Source organism: Petromyzon marinus, chromosome 3 (genome assembly GCF_048934315.1).
Source record: "Petromyzon marinus isolate PM22_M1 ecotype Great Lakes invasive population chromosome 3, UKy_Petmar_22M1.pri1.0, whole genome shotgun sequence".
NCBI classification, from domain to species: domain Eukaryota; kingdom Metazoa; phylum Chordata; class Hyperoartia; order Petromyzontiformes; family Petromyzontidae; genus Petromyzon; species Petromyzon marinus.
The window spans coordinates 18,292,581-18,312,670 of NC_133669.1; the positions used below are offsets into that span (position 1 = coordinate 18,292,581).

Sequence of the window (20,090 nt, forward strand, 5' to 3'; positions counted from 1 at the left end):
CCTCAACAAACTGTTGGGGCAAGTGCTATTAGCGAGCACCTATGAAGTCCAACGTGGCACACAAGGGTGTGGGTGGCCAGCCCAACTGCATGTGTCTCCGTAATGAAATCTCCCGATCAGATCAAAGGAAAAGGAACTCCCTCCTGTTCATACACGAGATTTTATTTAAATCAAAGATTATATCTGAAGGGTAGATATTACTTTCCATACTCGTCCAGATTCATAGCGTTCAAGTGACTGCTTTTAAATTGCAAACTTTTTCCTCACGGAGTTTGAAATGAAGTAATAATTTTAAATTATAAACTATTTTTTCCTTACCAGGTTTGGCCCACTGAGCTATATAGCTCTTTTTCAGAAGCGACCACAGATTGGCCACAAATGAAAGCTCAACGAAGTGGCTTATATCACGTGGACATTTATAGCAGCCAAATACTCACGTTGCTTCTAAACGCGGAGGGGAAAACCGAAAGACCCGGAGAACAATCCACGCGACTATGGCGAGATAGACACGCAAACTCCAAATATACAGGTGTCAAGGTCGAACCCACGACCTCCTGCATACCAGACGAGGCAATTAACATCTTGCCACCGTGACTCCCTGAATTGCATCAACCACTACCGCGACCACCGGTAGTTGCAGCGTGGATTTGACCCCCCAAAAATTACAACCCAAAATCACGGCCCGCCCCCCCCCCCCCCAAACCATCATCAAATTTGACCCCTGACCTTGTCGGGCTCGACGGGGTCGACGGCGGCAGCGCGCTGCGTGCGCTCGTCCACCAGGAGGTACATGAAGTTGTCCTGCAGCGCGGGGACGAGGCGCACCCTCATGGCTCCGTGCCTCGTCGATCCGCTCCGACGGGAGAGCGATCCACTCTGACGCACCGACACGGTGGCTCCTGGCTCGAGCGGGGCAGGGGGGGGGGGGGAGAGAGAAGCGTCACACTCTGCCAGACACAGAGAGAGGGGAGCGAGAGTGATACGAGTAATGGATACAATGTTCAGAAACATGCGGTTAGATTATTTGGCTGCTAAGAATTTTCCACAGTGATAAGCCACTTCGTTCAGCTATCATTTGTGGCCAGGATGCTTCTGAAAAAGGTTATAGCTCAGTGGCCTTTACCTGGTAAAATAAAAAGTTTAGTTATATTTGTATATGTTTTGTGATTACCGTTCCTATACTTTGCACTCATAGCGTGTTTTTGTATTGGTTGTTGTTGTAACGTTCTGACCTTCCCCCTACTGGGCATTTGTGAAAAAGATCTTTATAGCTCATGGGATCCTTGCAGTATAGATAAACATTCTGATTCTGAACTCTCTCTGCCAGGGAGGGAAATATACGAGCAATGCGCACACACTCACTATCGGGGATAGAATTCGAGTAACTGCACACACTTACTCTCTATCAGGGAGAGGGTAATAGGAGTAATCCACACTCTTACTCTCTACCAGCGAGGTAGTTATGCAAGTAATTCACACGCTCTCACTCTCTACCAGGCATTTATATAATACGAGTAATGCACGCATCGTCATTCTCCACCAGGGCGATAGTAGTACAGTACTAGTAATGCACACACTGGCACTCTCTACCAGGAAGAGTGAAATTCAAGTATTGCACACTCTCTCACTTGCTACAAGAGAGAGATTAATACACACTCTCCCTCGACCAGGGAGAGGGAAAGAATCGCTCGTTTGTATGGAGTAATATAAGTATACTCTCCCTAACAGGGAGACGGTAATATTATCTCTTTATTCAATATCCTCACTCTCTTCGAGATACAGTGAACATACACTCACTTTCCTAGGCAAACAGCACTCTCTTCTCCCATAAAAGACGTCCAGGAACATACGCAGTAAAACGCTATCCCAGAAAGAGATAATAACACTCTTTGAAAGAAAAACACTCATTCTCCCAAACAGAAACATACGCATATCTTGTTGAACCTCCGTCGCACCATACGTGACCAACCGTGCTAATTGGAGGTGCGGGGGAAGGCCAACAAAACGAAATACAAAAAGCAGTTCTATAGACTCTCCTAAAGTAAAACACTCACTCCACCATAGAAAAATTCACTCTCCCGTTGCGAAAGAAATACTCTCCCATAGTAAAACATTCACTTTCAGAGAGAAACACTCTCATCGTAAAACACTCGCTCCCCGAGAGAGAACACTCTCCCATCGTAAAACACACATTCTTGCAGAGAGTAACACTCTACCACAGTAAAATACTCACTCTCCCATTGAGAAAGAAACACTCTCCCATCGTAAGAATCACAACACTCCCGTAGCATCGAGGCAGCAACAAACGCACTACGCCAAGGGAGAATAACAAAATTACTCCCCCGTGGGATGTAAAAAAACAAATACTCCCACGCGTGCCGTTAAACACACAATCCCCGCCCCTCTCGGGGGAGAGTAAAACCACTCACGTGGCGCCACTCCCCTCTCCTCCCCGCACTAAATCACACACTCGCACTGACAGCAAATAACAGGTCTTCAACGGGGGGGGGGGGGGGGGGGGGTGACTTTAGGCTACCCGCGGAGAGCGTGGGAGGCCGGGTAGCAAAGAGAGGGGAGAGCAGAGGAGATGGTTGGTAGGTGGTGGGGGGGAAGAGGCAGGCGCTGTGTAATTAGAGCGAGGCCCCTTCATTTCCCCGCGTGCGCACGCTCCGATAACGAGTCGCATCGCCCATTAACTCAACGCGTTTGGCCGGCAAAAGGGCTCTGTCTGGATGGAGGTGGTGGTGGTGGTGGGGGGGGGGAGCGTGTGGTGAGGTGTGCGGGACAATGTGGGGGAGGGGGGGGGAAGCAGACTCAATTATAATTGGTAATATAATTATACACGGAAACTTCGGTGCGCGTTTATACGCGCACACGTTAATGGGCACTGCACGGGAGTCGGTGGTGGTGGTGGCGTGGCCAACAACAATGCCTGGAAGCCAGTGAGTGCCCGATAATAAGTCATGACCATCATCATCACAAATAAGCTCGGTAAATAAGGACGCGCACGACCTGTAATGCCAAACAGTGTGCATATTGTTGGAATGCCGATGGTTATTTACTTATTCATTACTTATTTATCCAGGCGAGGCACACTGAATCCAAGGACTCTTTTTCAGGAGGGTCCTGCATTGGGGTTTTTATTGAAGACGTTTTCAGCAAATAAATGACGGAGTGCTTATGAAACGTCTAAGGAAGCCGGAGCACCCGGAGAAAACCTTCAAGTGCGAAGGGTACAAAACCATCCCTCCCCCCATACAGATGAAAGCAGATGGCGATTAGTACACTTGCTGTACTGCTTCTCCGGGTGCTCCGGCTTCCTGAAGGGAGTTTCTGTGCGATCCGCCAACCCTGACCTCCACAGTGCTGAATAACAGGTGTGCCAGCCAGTCAATGAACCCACTGTCAGCCGTAGTCGAGAATCGAACTCCAGGTCTCAGATTTGCAGCGCAGTGGCCTAACCACTGTGACATTCTTGATTTGAAGCTTTCGTGACTGCAGGAATCCATACTCTTTGGTTCTTTCGGTAAAGTTACGTAAGTAGAAGAGAAAATTATAATAGATCACGACGTTTTGATCGCAACACTAGCGGCCGTCCTCAGGCGGAAAAAATAACCCAGTGGAACTGCTGAACCATTCAAATAATCCAGCATTTCCACCGCTGGATTATTTTAGTCCAGCATTTCCACCGCTGGATTATTTTAGTCCAGCATTTCCACCGCTGGATTATTTTAGTCCAGCATTTCCACCGCTGGGTTATTTTAAGCCAGCATTTCCACCGCTGGATTATTTTAATCCAGCATTTACACTGCTGGATTATTTTAATCCAGCATTTCCACCGCTGGATTATTTTAATCCAGCATTTCCACCACTGGATTATTTTAGTCCAGAATTTCCACCGCTGGATTATTTTAATCCAGCATTTCCACCACTGGATTATTTAAGTCCAGCATTTCCACCGCTGGATTATTTTAGTCCAGCATTTCCACCGCTGGATTATTTTTATCCAGCATTTCCACCGCTGGATGATTTTAATCCAGCATTTCCACCACTGGATTATTTTAGTCCAGCATTTCCACCGCTGGATTATTTTAGTCCAGCATTTCCACCGCTGGATTATTTTAAGCCAGCATTTACACCGCTGGATTATTTTAGTCCAGCATTTCCACCGCTGGATTATTTTAATCCAGCATTTCCACTGCTGGATTATTTATTCCGCCTGAGGACGACCGCGAGTGCTGCGATCGAAACGTCGTGATCTATTATTTTTTCTACCTACGACACTGTGACATTGTTTATCACTAAATTCACCCAAACCACATCAGCCCATCTCTTCTGTCGCCTGTGGTGCACCCGTTCAGCCCCCTCCATCTGATCAAACAGAAGCTGCTTTGGGCATGCGGTGGCTGGGCATGCGAGCTACATGACCCAGCCATCGCAGCCTTGCCTGCCAGAGGAGCTTCACTAATGGGACTGTGCGCCGATATTTCAAGGAGCCGTGAGCTCATCACACAATCCAGCCTTGGAAAGCCCACAATGGATCGTAGGCAGGCCAGCATGAATGGTTCAAGCAAGCTCAGGTGTTCTTGTAAAGGGGTACATGTTTCACAAGCATAAAGAGAGGGTAAAACTGTGGCTGATAAGACGCAGAGCTTTGTGTGGAGTGACAGGCCAGGCAGCTTCCACACAGCGCTTGGGCAGAAGCGAATGCAATGCATGGGGCCAGATAAGCCCAACAGCAGCAGCAGTAGGAGGCTGCTAGATTTCCGTGCAGCCCATGGGCTTGTAATTACCAGCACGCTGTTCCCACATTGGCAAATCCGCGCAACATCTTGAGTGCACGCTGGGTCCAAGCAAGAACATCTGCTCACTCTTTAAGTGGCAGAACAGCAAATGAGAGCCCATGTCCTTGACACCAGGACCTGCTATGGAGTTAATCTGCTCGTCTCGTGTAAGATGCGCCTGACGTTCTCCCACTGTGGTGGAGCCCGTCTGCCAAGGTAGGACCCCATTCAGACCCACAATAGCCTCGTCTCGACTATCGCTGGTGATAGTTGCAAGCGTCGCTTGTAGCTGGGGGTTGGAACTTTGTCATCCCTTTCCTCCCTGATACTGGAGGGAGCAGGAGAAACGGGGGTGGGGGGGGTCAGTGGGTGAACAGGGTGAGAAAAGGAACACTGGGAATAGGAACAGGGGAGGGGGGGGGCAGGGAGTGTAGGAGGAACAGAGGGAAAATGGGTAGGGGGGGTGGGGGGTGTAGAGGGAGCAGGAGGAACAAGGGGAGGGGAGAGGAGCAGGATTGGGGAGCCCAGAGGGAGCAGGAGGAACACAGGGAGATGGGCAGCAGGAGGAACACAGGGAGAAGGGCAGCAGGAGGAACATGGAGATCTGGGAGCCCAGAGGGAGCAGGAGGAACACAGGGAGAAGGGCAGTGGGAGGAACATGGAGATGTGGGAGCCCAGAGGGAGCAGGGAATGCAGAAAGAGCAGGAGGAGTGGAGTGGGGGGGGGGGGGGGTGTTAGATGGGGCAGGGGGGCATTAGGGGCATTAGGGGGAGAAGGGCAATCAGAGGGAGTGTGGGGCGCAGGGGTAACTGGGGGAGCAGAGGAATCCGAGGGAACTGTGGGAGAAGAGGGAACAGGGGAATCACGGGAAAAAGGGGAAGCTGAGAGAATAGGGGGAGCAGAGGGAGCACGGGGACTGGAGGGGTCGACTTGGGAGCAGGTGAAGCACACCAGGGACTGCGTTAATTGCTCAAGGTGGGGCCCTTAATTGGTCGCAGTGGAGTTTAGTTAATTACGCAACGCGAGGCATGCGGCACTGGAGGGGTCAGGTAATTGCCCTTGATGGGGGTCGCTTAATTGCGCACGCAGGGGTTTAACTGGTGCAGCGCCGCGGGGGCGGGGGGTGTCGTAATGGCGCAAGTTGGGCCCCTTTAAATGGGCGGGGTTCAGTTAATTGCGCAAGGAGGGCCCGGAGTGGTGGAGGGGGGCGGTGCCGCGCGTGGCTCCACCGCTCCTAGAGCGCCCCCCGGTGCTCAGAGCGAGTGGCGGCGGACGACGACGCGTTGGGGGGGGAGGGGAGATGTGGGGTGGGGATGTGGAGGGGGATGGTGGGGGGGGGATGGTGGGGGGGATGGTGGGGGGGGATGGTGAGGGGGGATGGTGGAGGGGGATGGTGGGGGGGATGTGGAGGGGGATGGTGGGGGGGGATGGTGGGGGGGGGATGGTGGGTGGGGGGGGATGGTGGGTGGGTGGGGGATGGTGGGTGGGTGGGGGATGGTGGGTGGGTGGGGGATGGTGGGTGGGTGGGGGATGGTGGGTGGGGGGGGATGGTGGGTGGGGGGGATGGTGGGTGGGGGGGGGATGGTGGGTGGGGGGGGATGGTGGGTGGGGGGGGGATGGTGGGTGGGGGGGGATGGTGGGGGGGGTGGTGGTGGGGGGGGGATGTGGAGGGGGATGGTGGGGGGGGTAGGTGGGGGGGGTAGGTGGGGGGGATGTGGAGGGGGATGTGGAGGGGGATGGTGGAGGGGGATGGTGGAGGGTGATGGTGGGGGGGATGGTGGAGGGGGTGGGGTGGAGGGGGTGGGGGGGATGGTGGGGGGGATGGTGGGGGGCATGTGGAGGGGGATGGTGGGGGGGATGGTGGGGGGGATGGTGGGGGGATGGTGGGGGGGGGATGGTGGGGGGGGATGTGGAGGGGGATGGTGGGGGGGATGGTGGGGGGGATGGTGGGGGGGATGGTGGGGGGGGGATGGTGGGGGGGGATGGTGGGGGGGGGATGGTGGGGGGGGGTGGGGGGATGGTGGGGGGGATGGTGGGGGGTGGTGGGGGGGGATGTGGGGGGATGTGGGGGGATGTGGAGGGGGGGAAGATGTGGAGTGGGGGGGGAAGATGTGGATGGGGGGAGATGTGGAGGGGAGGTGGGGGAAGACGGGGTGGGGGGGGAAGACGGGGTGGGGGGGGGGAGACGGTGGTGATGTAAATGTGCGCACAGCAGGGCGATTTATGGCGATGCAACCCAAACTATGGACCATGTAGTTAACCCATTGAGACACGCAGAAATACATAGAGACCCATAGAGACTCATAGATATACATCCAAGACAAGCCACAGGAGTGTGATTGTGGCCATGCAACCCAAACTATCCACCATGTAGTTAAACCACTGCAGTGTGTGCTCCTTGCGCGGAGTAGGAATGGCAAAACGACACAAAGTCTCTCTCTCCTGAAACCCTGTCATCGTGCTTTAGCAGACATCTCCCAAACGCATCGCTGCCATATCCAAGAAATGAATCGGGGATGAGGTTCGCTAACAGCACATGCATGCATGGTGGCTCAAACAACCAGCAAAGGCTATATACGGGGATCTTTAACTCCGTAATGGGATTATGGCGTGCGTGGCTTTCAGAGGTGCTCGTTAATAGAATTTACCCCCAATAGCCTGTAAAATGCACTCGCCTGTAAATGTTATACGGGGGGTTCTTGGTTTCTGTAACGCATTATGGCATGTTTCTGGCTTTGGTATTCGCTAACAACACTTTTCCTAAGAGCCTGTGAATGGGAGATATATGCATGTGTCCGCATGCGTCGGAACGCACGTCTGTGTGTTTGTCTCTGTGCTCGTGTTTGTCTATGCGAGTCTCTCTACGTTCATGTCTGTGTCTGGAGTGTGCATGGCTGTGTGGGGTGAGTGTTCCTAAGTCTGTGTACGTGTGTGTGTATATTTCTCTGTGTGTGTGTCTGCGTGTATATGGCACAGTAGGGGGCACAGTCATCTCAGTCAGTCGACCCGTGGCACCTGGGTATGTCCCGTGACCGCGGGCGTTCGACACTTCACGTGGCCTCAAGGTGCACATGGCCTGGCACAGGCGCCGTGGTGACGTCACCGCCACTTAGTGGCGAATGGCGGTTGTTGTTGTTATATGGATGTATTCGTGTCTCGACAGGAAGACCAGGCAGGTTGGCACTGCGGAGAGCACGATTGGTGCATCTTTCCGGGCATCTCGGTCAGTCAACCTGGGTCTGTCCCGTGACCTCCTGCCAGCGAACCTTCCACACTTAACGTGGCCTCAATGTGCACATAGCCTGGCACAAAGTGCCGTGGTGTCGCCACCGCCACATATTGGCAAATGGCGGTTGCTGTTGTTGTTGTATTCGTGTTGCTAAGTCTGCGCATTTATCAATGTGTCTGTATTCGGCTGTCTTAGTGTCTGTACGTATATATGTGTGTATTTATGTACATATATGTTGGCGTTTATTTTTGCTGTATTAGTTTCTCGAAGTCGTTATATATACGTGTGCATATTTAAAAAAAATGTTTATGAGTGTACGTGGCTGTATTAGTGTCTCTAAGTCTGCATGTGCTGTGTATATGTATCTATGTCTGAGCGAATGTGGCCGTATTAGTGTATCTATGTGTATGTACGTGAGGCACGACTATAAATCATCCTCCTACGGCTCCCGGGGGAGTGACTCCTGTGCTCGGTATCTCTCTCCCCACGGGGGAAGACTCAATCTTCGCCATTGACCCCGACAGGGTCAATCGCAGCAGTGATGTCCCTGCCCCCCCCCACCCCCTGAGGCTTCTGTAGGCAGGGGGGGGGGGTGCTCGGTGAGAGGGGTCAGAGTACATCACTCATTAAACCTGACTGGCGGACTAGCCACACCTCAACAATCACTTGCGCAACCGAAATCGCTCTCGAAATCCCCTGCGACTGCTTTGTCCACATCCGAGCGAGTGGCTGTGCAACGGAAAATTAAGTGGCGCACGTTCAGGATCGTAGCGGCCGATGGCCGTTCCCAGAAATGCAGCACACAACGATAAGAGACGCGTCGCTACAGATCGCCCAAGCAAATCGATACCTGAAACCGATCGCAAGGACGTCCACACATGACATCCACAGAGGTGTGCGGACCGGGCTGAAGATCATCAGCGAGTTGACGACGCGCTGAAAAATCCCTACGTGGCGTTCTGTAACCAATCATTGTCACCACCATCATCATCGGTCACTCCCCCCCCCCCCTCACTGCTGGATTAAGGCATTCCCAAGCCGTCACCATCACTCACTGTTCTGTGATGTAATAATCCACTCCGCACCGACAAACGAGCAGATTTCGTCGCTCCATCTTCACGGTGGACGTGACCAATTGAAAGGCTGGCACTTTCGTTTTTTTTTCACCTATATTAAAAGTAATTAATAATAAGTAGATTTGTCAATCCAATGCTCGACGAAGGCCTGCCCACGCTGCGTTGGTCATGGGGGATTGTTTGACCGTACTTCACCGCGCTGGACAGTACCGATTGATGCACGGGGGGTGGGTAGGCCTGGTTCAGACATCGCTCGCCATTCACGTGGCGGGGAATCGAACTCGGCTCGTCGGGTTCGTCGTACAATGCACGAACCACCGCCTTCCTACGCAAGCCAACGATGAATTTGACAAATCTGCATCCCGCTGACAAGAAACGATGCTTTAGCTATGCCACGATTAACATCCACTTTCTATCTCGTTCATTGTGTGAGCTCGCCCTTCAGGGGGCCAGTCACTATCTGGTGAGAAACGAGACCCAAGCATTCATCAATGGAGCTGGCGAAAAAATGCCCAACACGGGAACCACTTGAAACGAAACCTTGGGATTCGGTTCCAAGTCTTTCCCGGGTGAAATAAAGAACGTTTATCGAGCTTTATTTTCCAAGGCCGAATCGTCGTGCCCTTGAATCCTGACGGTTCATCAAATCGCCAGTGTGGGGGCGGGGTTGGGGGGGGGGGCGATTTGGGGTGAGGGCCGTATGCAAGTGAAGAAATGTCATAAAACATATACAAATCATATGAAACAATCAATTCTCACAAGCACGATAGCCAGGCTAAGAATTGATTTAATCCATGAAAGAATCGATACATGCCCCACTACTAAAACCAGCTGGGGAATGTTCATACCGTATCCTCCGGATTGTAAGACGCACTTATCACCCATGCACCCCTCTCCCCAGGTAGGTATACAGTGAGGGAAAAAAGTATTTGATCCCCTGCTGATTTTGTACGTTTGCCCACTGACAAAGAAATGATCAGTCTATAATTTTAATGGTAGGTTTCTTTTAACAGTGAGAGACAGAATAACAACAAAAAAATCTAGAAAAACGCATGTCAAAAATGTTATAAATTGATTTGCATTTTAATGAGGGAAATAAGTATTTGACCCCTCTGCAAAACGTGACTTAGTACTTGGTGGCAAAACCCTTGTTGGCAATCACAGAGGTCAGACGTTTCTTGTAGTTGGCCACCAGGTTTGCACACATTTCAGGAGGGATTTTGTCCCACTCCTCTTTGCAGATCTTCTCCAAGTCATTAAGGTTTCGAGGCTGACGTTTGGCAACTCGAACCTTCAGCTCCCTCCACAGACTTTCTATGGGATTAAGGTCTGGAGACTGGCTAGGCCACTCCAGGACCTTAATGTGCTTCTTCTTGAGCCACTCCTTTGTTTCCTTGGCCGTGTTTTGGGTCATTGTCATGCTGCAATACCCATCCACGACCCATTTGCAATGCCCTGGCTGAGGGAAGGAGGTTCTCACCCAAGATTTGATGGTACATGGCCCCGTCCATCGTCCCTTTGATGCGGTGAAGTTGTCCTGTCCCCTTAGCAGAAAAACACCCCCAAAGCATGTTTCCACCTCCATGTTTGACGGTGGGGATGGTGTGCTTGAGGTCATAGGCAGCATTCCTCCTCCTCCAAACACGGCGAGTTCAGTTGATGCCAAAGAGCTCCATTTTGGTCTCATCTGACCACAACACTTTCACCCAGTTGTCCTCTGAATCATTCAGAAGTTCATTAGCAAACTTCAGACGGGCATGTATATGTGCTTTCTTGAGTAGGGGGCCCTTGCGGGTGCTGCAGGATTTCAGTCCTTCACGGTGTAGTGTGTTACCAATTGTTTTCTTGGTGACTATGGTCCCAGCTGCCTTGAGATGATTGACAAGATCCTCCCGTGTAGTTCTGGGCTGATTCCTCCGCGTTCTCATGATCATTGCAACTCCACAAGGTGAGATCTTGCATGGAGCCCCAGGCCGAGGGAGATTGACAGTTCTTTTGTGTTTCTTCCATTTAGAATAATCGCACCAACTGTTGCCACCTTCTCACCAAGCTGCTTGGCAATGGTCTTGTAGCCCATTCCAGCCTTGTGTAGGTCTACAATCTTGTCCCTGACATCCTTGGAGAGCTATTTGGTCTTGGCCATGGTGGAGAGTTTGGAATCTGATAGATTGATTGTTTCTGTGGACAGGTGTCCTTTATACAGGTAACAAGCTGAGATTAGGAGCACTCCCTTTAAGAGTGTGCTCCTAATCTCAGCTCGTTACCTGTATAAAAGACACCTGGGAGCCAGAAATCTTTCTGATTGAGAGGGGGTCAAATACTTATTTCCCTCATTAAAATGCAAATCAATTTATAACATTTTTGACATGCGTTTTTGTGGATTTTTTTGTTGTTATTCTGTCTCTTACTGTTCAAATACACCTACCATTAAAATTACAGACTGATCATTTCTTTGTCAGTGGGCAAACGTACAAAATCAGCAGGGGATCAAATACTGTCCCCTCACTGTATGTACGCACGAGGCCAAATTTTGTAAACTGTCATTTTTATGTTATTTTACCAGGTGACTTGACACTGGGGAACAGGTTTTTGGAGCACCGTGCCTTATTTTCGCGCATCTTACATAATCCAGGCAATTCCGTATAAATCCTCAAAAGTAATTCTAATTTTGCAACACATTAAGTACGGTAAGGAACTATTTCGAACCATGAAGCAATGCATGCCCCGATAAATGTTAACTTTTTTGCGCGTATTAATCATTATTGTTACGTTTCTTTACTCAGGAAAAGCCTCGCCGAGTCTCGGGGCTCTTTTTCAGGAGGGGTCGCAGTCCAAAGGCGATGTTTGCAACGTCTATTTCAACGTCTATTTCAACTGAGTAATTTGCAGGGGGTGAGCTTTCAAATTTGGCAAATTTGGACCATGACGTCAGAAACACAATGGCCTACCAGCCGTTGCGAATGACGGCCACGAAATCTCAAAACGTCTACTGTGATGCAGACGGCATGGAAGTCAGAATTATAAGTTGATTTCCCGAGCAAAGCTCACCGAGCTCAGAAGCTCTTTTTCAAGGGCAACTCGGGGCGCCAGATAACATCATCGCATTCTACAATTACAGATTACAAAAATTGCAATTATGATGTACAATGACATTCGCACGTAAACGTTGGTGATTTTAATCGAGTAATTTTAAATTATACAGCTGAAACTAGGTGGTTCCAAAACACACTCGCGCAGCGTTAACCGGGGCGGCCTCTGGATTCGAACCGTGAACATCTGTAACCAAGTAGCGACCCGCTGGGACAATATAAATTATAATAAAAAAAATAATTATAAGGCTTCAGCGAGGATGATGCAGGGGGGACTGGGATGATTTTAAATCCCCAGTCTGGTGGCGGAAGCAGCCGCCTCGCCGCTCGGGGCCACAAATTTCGAGGCCATGACACGGAGCGCGCTGCCACCTTAGGTGGCTATCACGTTAGTGCCGCCAATTTCATTATACGGCCACTAAAAGTGAAATATCACGCGTGAACACTTCCAAATGAGTAGCTTGTCAGTATTATATTACACTTTAGTAGCAGTTTTTTTTTTACAACCATGTTGGAATGGCTTTGCCAGCTCGCTCGGCACTGATGAGTGGAATTTCTGGTCGAGGCACAGAGTTGTATAACCTGTAGATTACACCGGGGTTGTCGCGGTATAATGCTTCACTTTACGAGATTAAATTTCACGATGTGACGATTATCGTGAGATAAGTTTCCCTTACTTTTGTCATTTGTATTTTTACATTTTCATGGACTTGATGTTGTGCTTTGATGTACCCTCCAGTACATATTCCAATCATCGCAATTAAAAAAATTTGTCAAGCTTATAAATACGTAAGTTGTTAGTTATTAACTGCTCAGGTGAACTACAGGAATGATGTCATATAACTTATCAAGCCATCGATTACTCCAACCCCACTGAACCAAATCCTACAGACTCCAAACACAGTCCCCAACCCCAAAGACCCCAACCACACAGACCCCTCAGAGCCCAACACGGTGGGTGAAGCATAGTATCGACAAGGCTTGATTATTGCAACTCATTACTTTACGGGATGTCTGTCAAAAACATTACCAAGCTGCAGCGAGTACAAAATTCTGTGGCACGTGTCGTGCCGGATACTACAAGACCCCAACATGTCTGTCCGGTGCTCGCTCAGCTGCATTGGCTTCCAGTTGCTGAACGAGTACATTATATGGTCGCACTCATTACACACAAAGTGCTTGCCACAAATGAACCACAGTACCTTGCTGATCTCGTCAAGGGGACATAAACCATTATGCGAACTCTGGTCATCCTCGCAGAAACTTTTGGCTAAGCCATCGAACTAAGACGGTCACCGCATCGTGCACATTCAGATGTGCTTCTGCGGTCATCTGGAAACCTCTTCCTCCCGATATTACAACGCCACTGGAGGTATGCACTTTTAAATCTAAACTGAAATCTAATTTCCTTAGAACGGTTTTTTTGTGTTTAGTTTATCCTTCCCTCGCACCTCCGATTAGCAAGGTTGGCTACGTATGGTGCGAAGTACGTTCAACATACATACAAAGAACCCAAATTCACATCCCAACCCCACAGACCCTACCCAATGCAACAGACCCCATCCCCACAGACCTCAGCTCCACAAATCCCACAGACCTCAGTGGAAGTGAAGGCCTTGGGCCGGGAGCAAGAGTGGGATTCCACTTTCGTATGGGATAAACACCCAAATCACTGGATTATACGACACTCTGGAATGTAAGATTCACCCTAAACTTGTGCCTGGTGTCAATAAAGTTAGAACAAATATTGTGACCCATTCACACACGCATGCCCTACCGGATGAGACGCATCCCAACTCTTTATTTATCCAGGAAAGTCTAACCGAGTCTCAAGACTTTTTTTCAGGAGGGTCCTGCCACATTGCGATGCGTAGCCGTGAGCTCCAAAACCGAGAGTCCGGCTTTCGCGCGCGAGGAAACCGGCGAACCCCGGAGGAAACAACGCCGCGCATTAAATGTGCGCGTGGTATAACGCTCAAAAGCTCAGCACGAGACGGATTCAGGAATCCTTGCTTGAGTTGCCATCCACTGGCCCCGTCGCAGGCGGAGCCGCTTACAACAATGAATACGCCTGCTTCGACGGCGAAGGCAGTCTCCCATTTCCTGCTTTGCTTCTGACGTGGTAGGGCTCCTGCTCAGGGGGGAGATTTGGTCAAAGGTGGACTCAAAGTTGGACTCGTCGGGGGTCATCTAAAGGGGCTCTGCGGAATAAAGTGACGTGACTTAGTGGGGGGGGGAAAGCCAAACCCATACTACTCTGTAGTATGACCTTATTTTAAATGGAGGGGGGGGTATACAAACTCAGGAGAGGCGGGCGTTGGGGGGTGGGGCACAACACAATGTTAAACTCTAAACCAACGTTAAACAGAACGAACGGCCATTGCCCACTCCACCTCTTTGGACCCACGTGCGGTGGGGGAGAGCGCATTGCCCCGAAACGTCGACCATTATATATAGTTTCCCCTTTTGAGGCCACCGCGTTGTTAACGAACGTGTTGGGGCTTTGTTGCTGTTTGTGCGTTTGCACCAACGCCAAAGGGAACGTCGCCAAATATTTTGTTTGGAGTGAACGGTGTGAAAGTGATGAGAATAGCTGTCACTGACATCGCATAATTAGCATTGGCACAATCTTGCATTTAGTCCCACCTGATTATCATACGCCAAATTTATATATGCAGAATATATATCATTTCGACCACCATCATTACTCAACATGAAAAAGAAAAGACTTTATACACTTACCTGGCATAAATACAGTAGGTGCTATGATGTTCAAAGACGAGAAAACTTTTACAAGGCGTCAAAATCTGTGGCTTGAAGCTTTCGTGACCGCATGAATTAATATTCTTTGGCTCTTTCGGTAAAGTCACGTAGATAGGTTCAAAAAATAATAAAATAAACAAAAACACTGTTGCACCTTGTGACGTTTCCGTCACAAGGTGCAACAGAAAAAAAAGTAGTTTTTTTTGGGTTTCTTTATGGTTTTTTTTTTAACCCATCTACGCGACTTTCCCGAAAGGCCCAAATAATAAGGCGTCAAAAGTCTGCACTAACTACACACACCCGTGGTTAAAGATGCAAACAAATACGCTCTTTGTGCGCGAAACCCACCGCTTCTGCACGAGAGACGGCGGCCTCTCTCCCCTTTGCCATGGCCCTTGCGTCTCACGAGCGCTATAGACCAGTGGCTACCGTAACCACCTCCTTCTTGAATTTTGTTTCAACAGAGTGTACCCCCCCCCCCCTCCTCCCAATCCCCTTGGGCCTTATTAATGAACGTAAATATATACATTTTTTTTTATACCAATTGTACATTTATTTCGTGAGGCATCCAAACTCGCCGGTAACTGCGAGCGTGGAAAACATTTCAGCAGCGTTCACTCCAAACACGCTCTGCGTGCAGAGCGGCGCAAAGTGTGTTCGCGCTCGCACGGTTAGCCTCGGAGAACAAATTGTTTACGGTCGATGAGTTTACTTTGATCGCCCGAGGTTACCCCGTGGATTTAAACGACATTCGCGGTTATTTCAATATTGGCAGATGCATACGTGATTACATTCACCAATGACTCCCGTGTATGATAGAATTGTCGCACATTTATAAATCACCTCGCGTTACCCCCTGGGACATTATCCACGTACCCCCCCCCCCCAAGCCCCGCAGGGGTACACGTACCCCCCCAGCTCCCCCAGGGGTCTGCGTACCTCCCCCCCACCCTCAGGGGTCCGCGTACCGCCCAGGGGTCCACATACACCCCCCCAGGGGTCTGCGTACCTCCCCCCCCGCCCCCAGGGGTCCGCGTACCTCCCCCCCCCCCCAAGGGGTCCGCGTAGCCCCCACCCAGGGGTCCGCGTAGCCCCCCAGGGGTCTGCGTATCTCCCCCCCGCCCCCAGGGGTCCGCGTAGCCCCCCCTGTTGAGAACCACTGCAGTCTAGACCAGTGGTTCTTTAACCTTTTACCGCAGCCTGGCACACCCCTTTTGGTGCTCAATTGTTCACAAAAAAATGTTTTAATACTCTCAATAAATACGTAGGGGGTTTGATGAAACGAAGTAAGTTGTAGCGCTTAATTTGTATTTTCGACGATTTACCTTCGGACAAAAATCCGTGCCTCGTCTCGCACCCGCAGAAGGGGCTCCCCCCATTAGGTGATAAGAACCACTTGCAGCCTATGGCGAGCGGTGTGGTTGTCAAGAGTGCGGTCTTCCTGACCCCCCACCCACCCCCACCACGAACGCAGGTTGATCCGGAAATAATGACAAACCTTTTCTCGTGTGTGTGTGTGTCGGACGTTAATTAATATTTCACTTGGGATATTTAAAAACAAGAAAAACCCATAAGGTTATGGCAAACTACCATGATTAAACTAAAGTTCAAATGACTCCTGTAAACAAACCCCCGTCAAAAACAAAACCTGCGTTTAAAACAAGAATGTGTTTTTTTAAGTTTCGGTAATCTGAATAATTTTGGTCAAATACTCTAGACTCATCTATTCTCGAGACTAGAGTAGTCTATAGTACAAGAGTCTATAGAGTACAGAGACTCTAGTACTCTAGACTAGTCGATAGGCACAGGTACTGGAGACGCGTGGGGGCCGTCCATAAATGACGTCACGCGATTTTAGACGATTTTTGACCCCCCCCTCGTCACACGGCGTCACAAAGCTCTGCCCCCCCCCCCCCCCCACAAAATAAAACATGCTTCAAATCGCTTTAAGTGCGTATTTAATGTGGCGTTGCACTCTGATGTTGTAGGAGAAAACATTTATTACAAAGTCTATTTAATTAAGTAGAACGTGTTGTCTATATTCATTTAAAGTTGCGCATTTTGATGTGACGTCACATTTCTCAAACCCCCCCGCCTCGTCAAACATCGTCACAAATGTCTGACCCCCCCCTCCCCAGGTGTGTGACGTCATTTATGGACGGCCCCCTGTACTCTAGACTAGTCTCTAGACTAGACTACTCTGTACTCTATAGACTCTTGTACTCTAGACTGGTCTCTAGACTACTCTGTACTCTAGAATTGTACTCTAGACTGGTCTCTAGACTAGAGTACTCTATAGACTCTTGTACTATAGACTGGTCTCTAGACTAGAGTACTCTATAGACTATTGTACTCTAGACTGGTCTCTAGACTAGAGTACTCTATAGACTCTTGTACTATAGACTGGTCTCTAGACTACTCTGTACTCTATAGACTCTTGTACTCTAGACTGGTCTCTAGACTACTCTGTACACTATAGACTCGTACTATAGACTGGTCTCTAGACTACTCTGTACACTATAGACTCTAGTACTATAGACTGGTCTCTAGACTATTCTGTACTCTATAGACTCTTGTACTCTAGACTGGTCTCTATACTAGAGTACACTATAGACTCTTGTACTCTAGACTTGTCTCTAGACCACTCTGTACTTTAGACTTGTACTCTAGACTGGTCTCTAGACTAGAGTACTCTATAGACTCTTGTACTCTAGACTGGTCTCTAGACCACTCTGTACTCTATAGACTCTTGTACTCTAGACTGGTCTCTAGACTAGAGTACTCTATAGACTATTGTACTCTAGACTGGTCTCTAGACTACTCTGTACTCTATAGACTCTTGTACTCTAGACTGGTCTCTAGACTAGAGTACTCTATAGACTCTTGTACTCTAGACTGGTCTCTAGACTACTCTGTACTCTATAGACTCTAGTACTATAGACTGGTCTCTAGACTACTCTGTACACTATAGACTCTAGTACTATAGACTGGTCTCTAGACTACTCTGTACACTATAGACTCTTGTACTTTAGACTGGTCTCTAGACTAGAGTACTCTATAGACTCTTGTACTCTAGACTGGTCTCTAGACCACTCTGTACTCTATAGACTCTTGTACTCTAGACTGGTCTCTAGACTAGAGTACTCTACAGACTCTTGTACTCTAGACTGGTCTCTAGACCACTCTGTACTCTATAGACTCTTGTACTCTAGACTGGTCTCTAGACTAGAGTACTCTATAGACTCTTGTACTCTAGACTGGTCTCTAGACTACTCTGTACACTATAGACTCTTGTGCTCTAGACTGGTCTCTAGACTACTCTGTACTCTATAGACTATTGTACTCTAGACTGGTCTCTAGACTACTCTATACACTATAGACTCTTGTACTCTAGACTGGTCTCTAGACTACTCTGTACTCTAGACTATTGTGCTCTAGACTGGTCTCTAGACCACTCTATACACTATAGACTCTTGTACTCCAGACTGGTCTCTAGGCTACTCTGTACTCTATAGACTCTTGTACTCCAGACTGGTCTCTAGGCTAGTCGAGAGCTCCCTCTAGTGGAGGCCCTAACGCCATGGCGGTTGACTTACAGGGCCGCAATTCACTTTCTTCACCGCCAACATAATGTAGTGCCACTTGACCTTTCGTCGTTTCACGGGAGGAGGGAGGGGGGCTCGGCCCCCCGAACCCGACCCTACTACTGGGGGACCACACACAACCCAGGGCAGCCGAAAAGGGGGCTCCCTTCCTCACGCTCCCTCTCCCCTCCCAGCGCGGCCCCCCCCTGCCCACGGGACACGTACCGCGGGCAGGACGCGCCGCGGGCTGGGCCCCGCGCGCGGAGGGCAGCGCGGCGAGCGGCCGAGAGGACAGGCGAGACAGAGGGGGCGGCAGCAGCAGCAGCGAGGGCAGCAGCGAGGGCAGCCTCATCCTTGTCCGCGTGCGGCCTCCGCCACGAGCCCTCTCACTCACCTGCACGAGGTGGAAGGGGAGGGGGGGGGTTGGTTAGCGTCGCGCGTTATGCGTGCTGACGTCACCGCGCGTTGTGCGTGCTGACGTCACCGCGCCAATAAACGTGTGCGTGTTGGCGTCACCAACAGATCGCCTTTGCCAGTGTCAAAATACCGTATAGTCGGTTTCCCCCCCTTTTTTGCTGGCAACAAAACAGGTATTCTTGGTTCTTTCGGTAAAGTCACGTAGAAGGGAAACAATAAAATAATACAAATATGAAACAATAAAATTCTCACGACGTTTCGACTGCAACACAAGCAATCATCATCAGGTGTGAAAAAATGTTCTTGCTGTGTTTTTTCACACCTGATGATGATTGCTTGTGTTGCAGTCGAAACGTCGTGAGAATTTTATTGTTTTATATTTTTATTATTTTATTCTTTCCCTTCTACGTGACTTTACCGAAATAACCAAGAATATAAATCCCTGCAGTCACGAAATGCAAACCGCCACTTCTTTCAAATGTTTCTTGCCGTTGGTTTTTCACACCTGATGATGACCGTTTGCGTTATGGTCGAAACGTCGTGAGAATTTTTATTGTTTTATATATATTTTATTATTTTATTGTTTCCCTTCAACGTGACTATACCGAAAGAGCTAAGAATATGAATTACTGCAGTCACGAAAGCTTTAAATCAGGTGTCAAGATGTTAAACACCAAACTGAAAATTTTGCAAGGAAGCATGTCTACATTAACCACAGATACTTGTGGTGAAAATGCAATTAAAAAACATGCTCTGACAGTGTGTGAATTGTCTTTGAAACTGATTGGTCCACCCCAGAGACAGCTTTCTTTAGAAAGTTAGACCAGAGGACGCCAAAAGGCGAACAGCACAGAGACAATGCCACTATCAGGACAACGAGAGCTCGGGTTTTGAGCAGCTACATCATGGGACCTCCTTTGCCAGTGTCAATATATAATAATAGTTTTTTCCCCTTTTTTCTGACAACAAAACATGTGTTACCACCACAACAAAACAAGTGTTACCACCACAGTAACCGCATGCGTGATGACGTCACACTCTAGCAAGGCACGCGGCTTTCGTACTCTGAGCGATGACGTTGCCCGCGTGATGATGTCACGCGCACAGCGGCGGTGGGGGGGGCGTGCGCAATGACGTAATTCGACGTG

General features: G+C 49.5%; 1 protein-coding gene across 5 annotated transcripts in view; it reads right to left on the reverse strand.

Annotated features, from left to right (window-relative positions):
- The window catches only part of HAGH (hydroxyacylglutathione hydrolase), a 33,991-nt gene extending 14,970 nt beyond the window's left edge, over positions 1-19,021 (reverse strand). For 3 of the 5 annotated variants that reach the window (XR_012929589.1, XR_012929587.1, XM_032977488.2), the window contains exons 1-2: positions 18,751-18,953; positions 727-899 (exon numbers count right to left, since the gene is read on the reverse strand). Coding sequence is in view for 3 of the 5 variants with exons in the window: in XM_032977488.2 (XP_032833379.2) it covers positions 727-899; positions 18,751-18,877 (300 nt within the window). In the remaining 2 variants the exon portion in view is untranslated. Of the gene's footprint in view, positions 1-726; positions 900-2,429; positions 2,510-18,750 lie in introns of those variants that run through there. The other 2 variants (XM_076052039.1, XM_032977496.2) reach the window with 2 other exon arrangements.
- Positions 19,022-20,090: the final 1,069 nt, after the last annotated feature.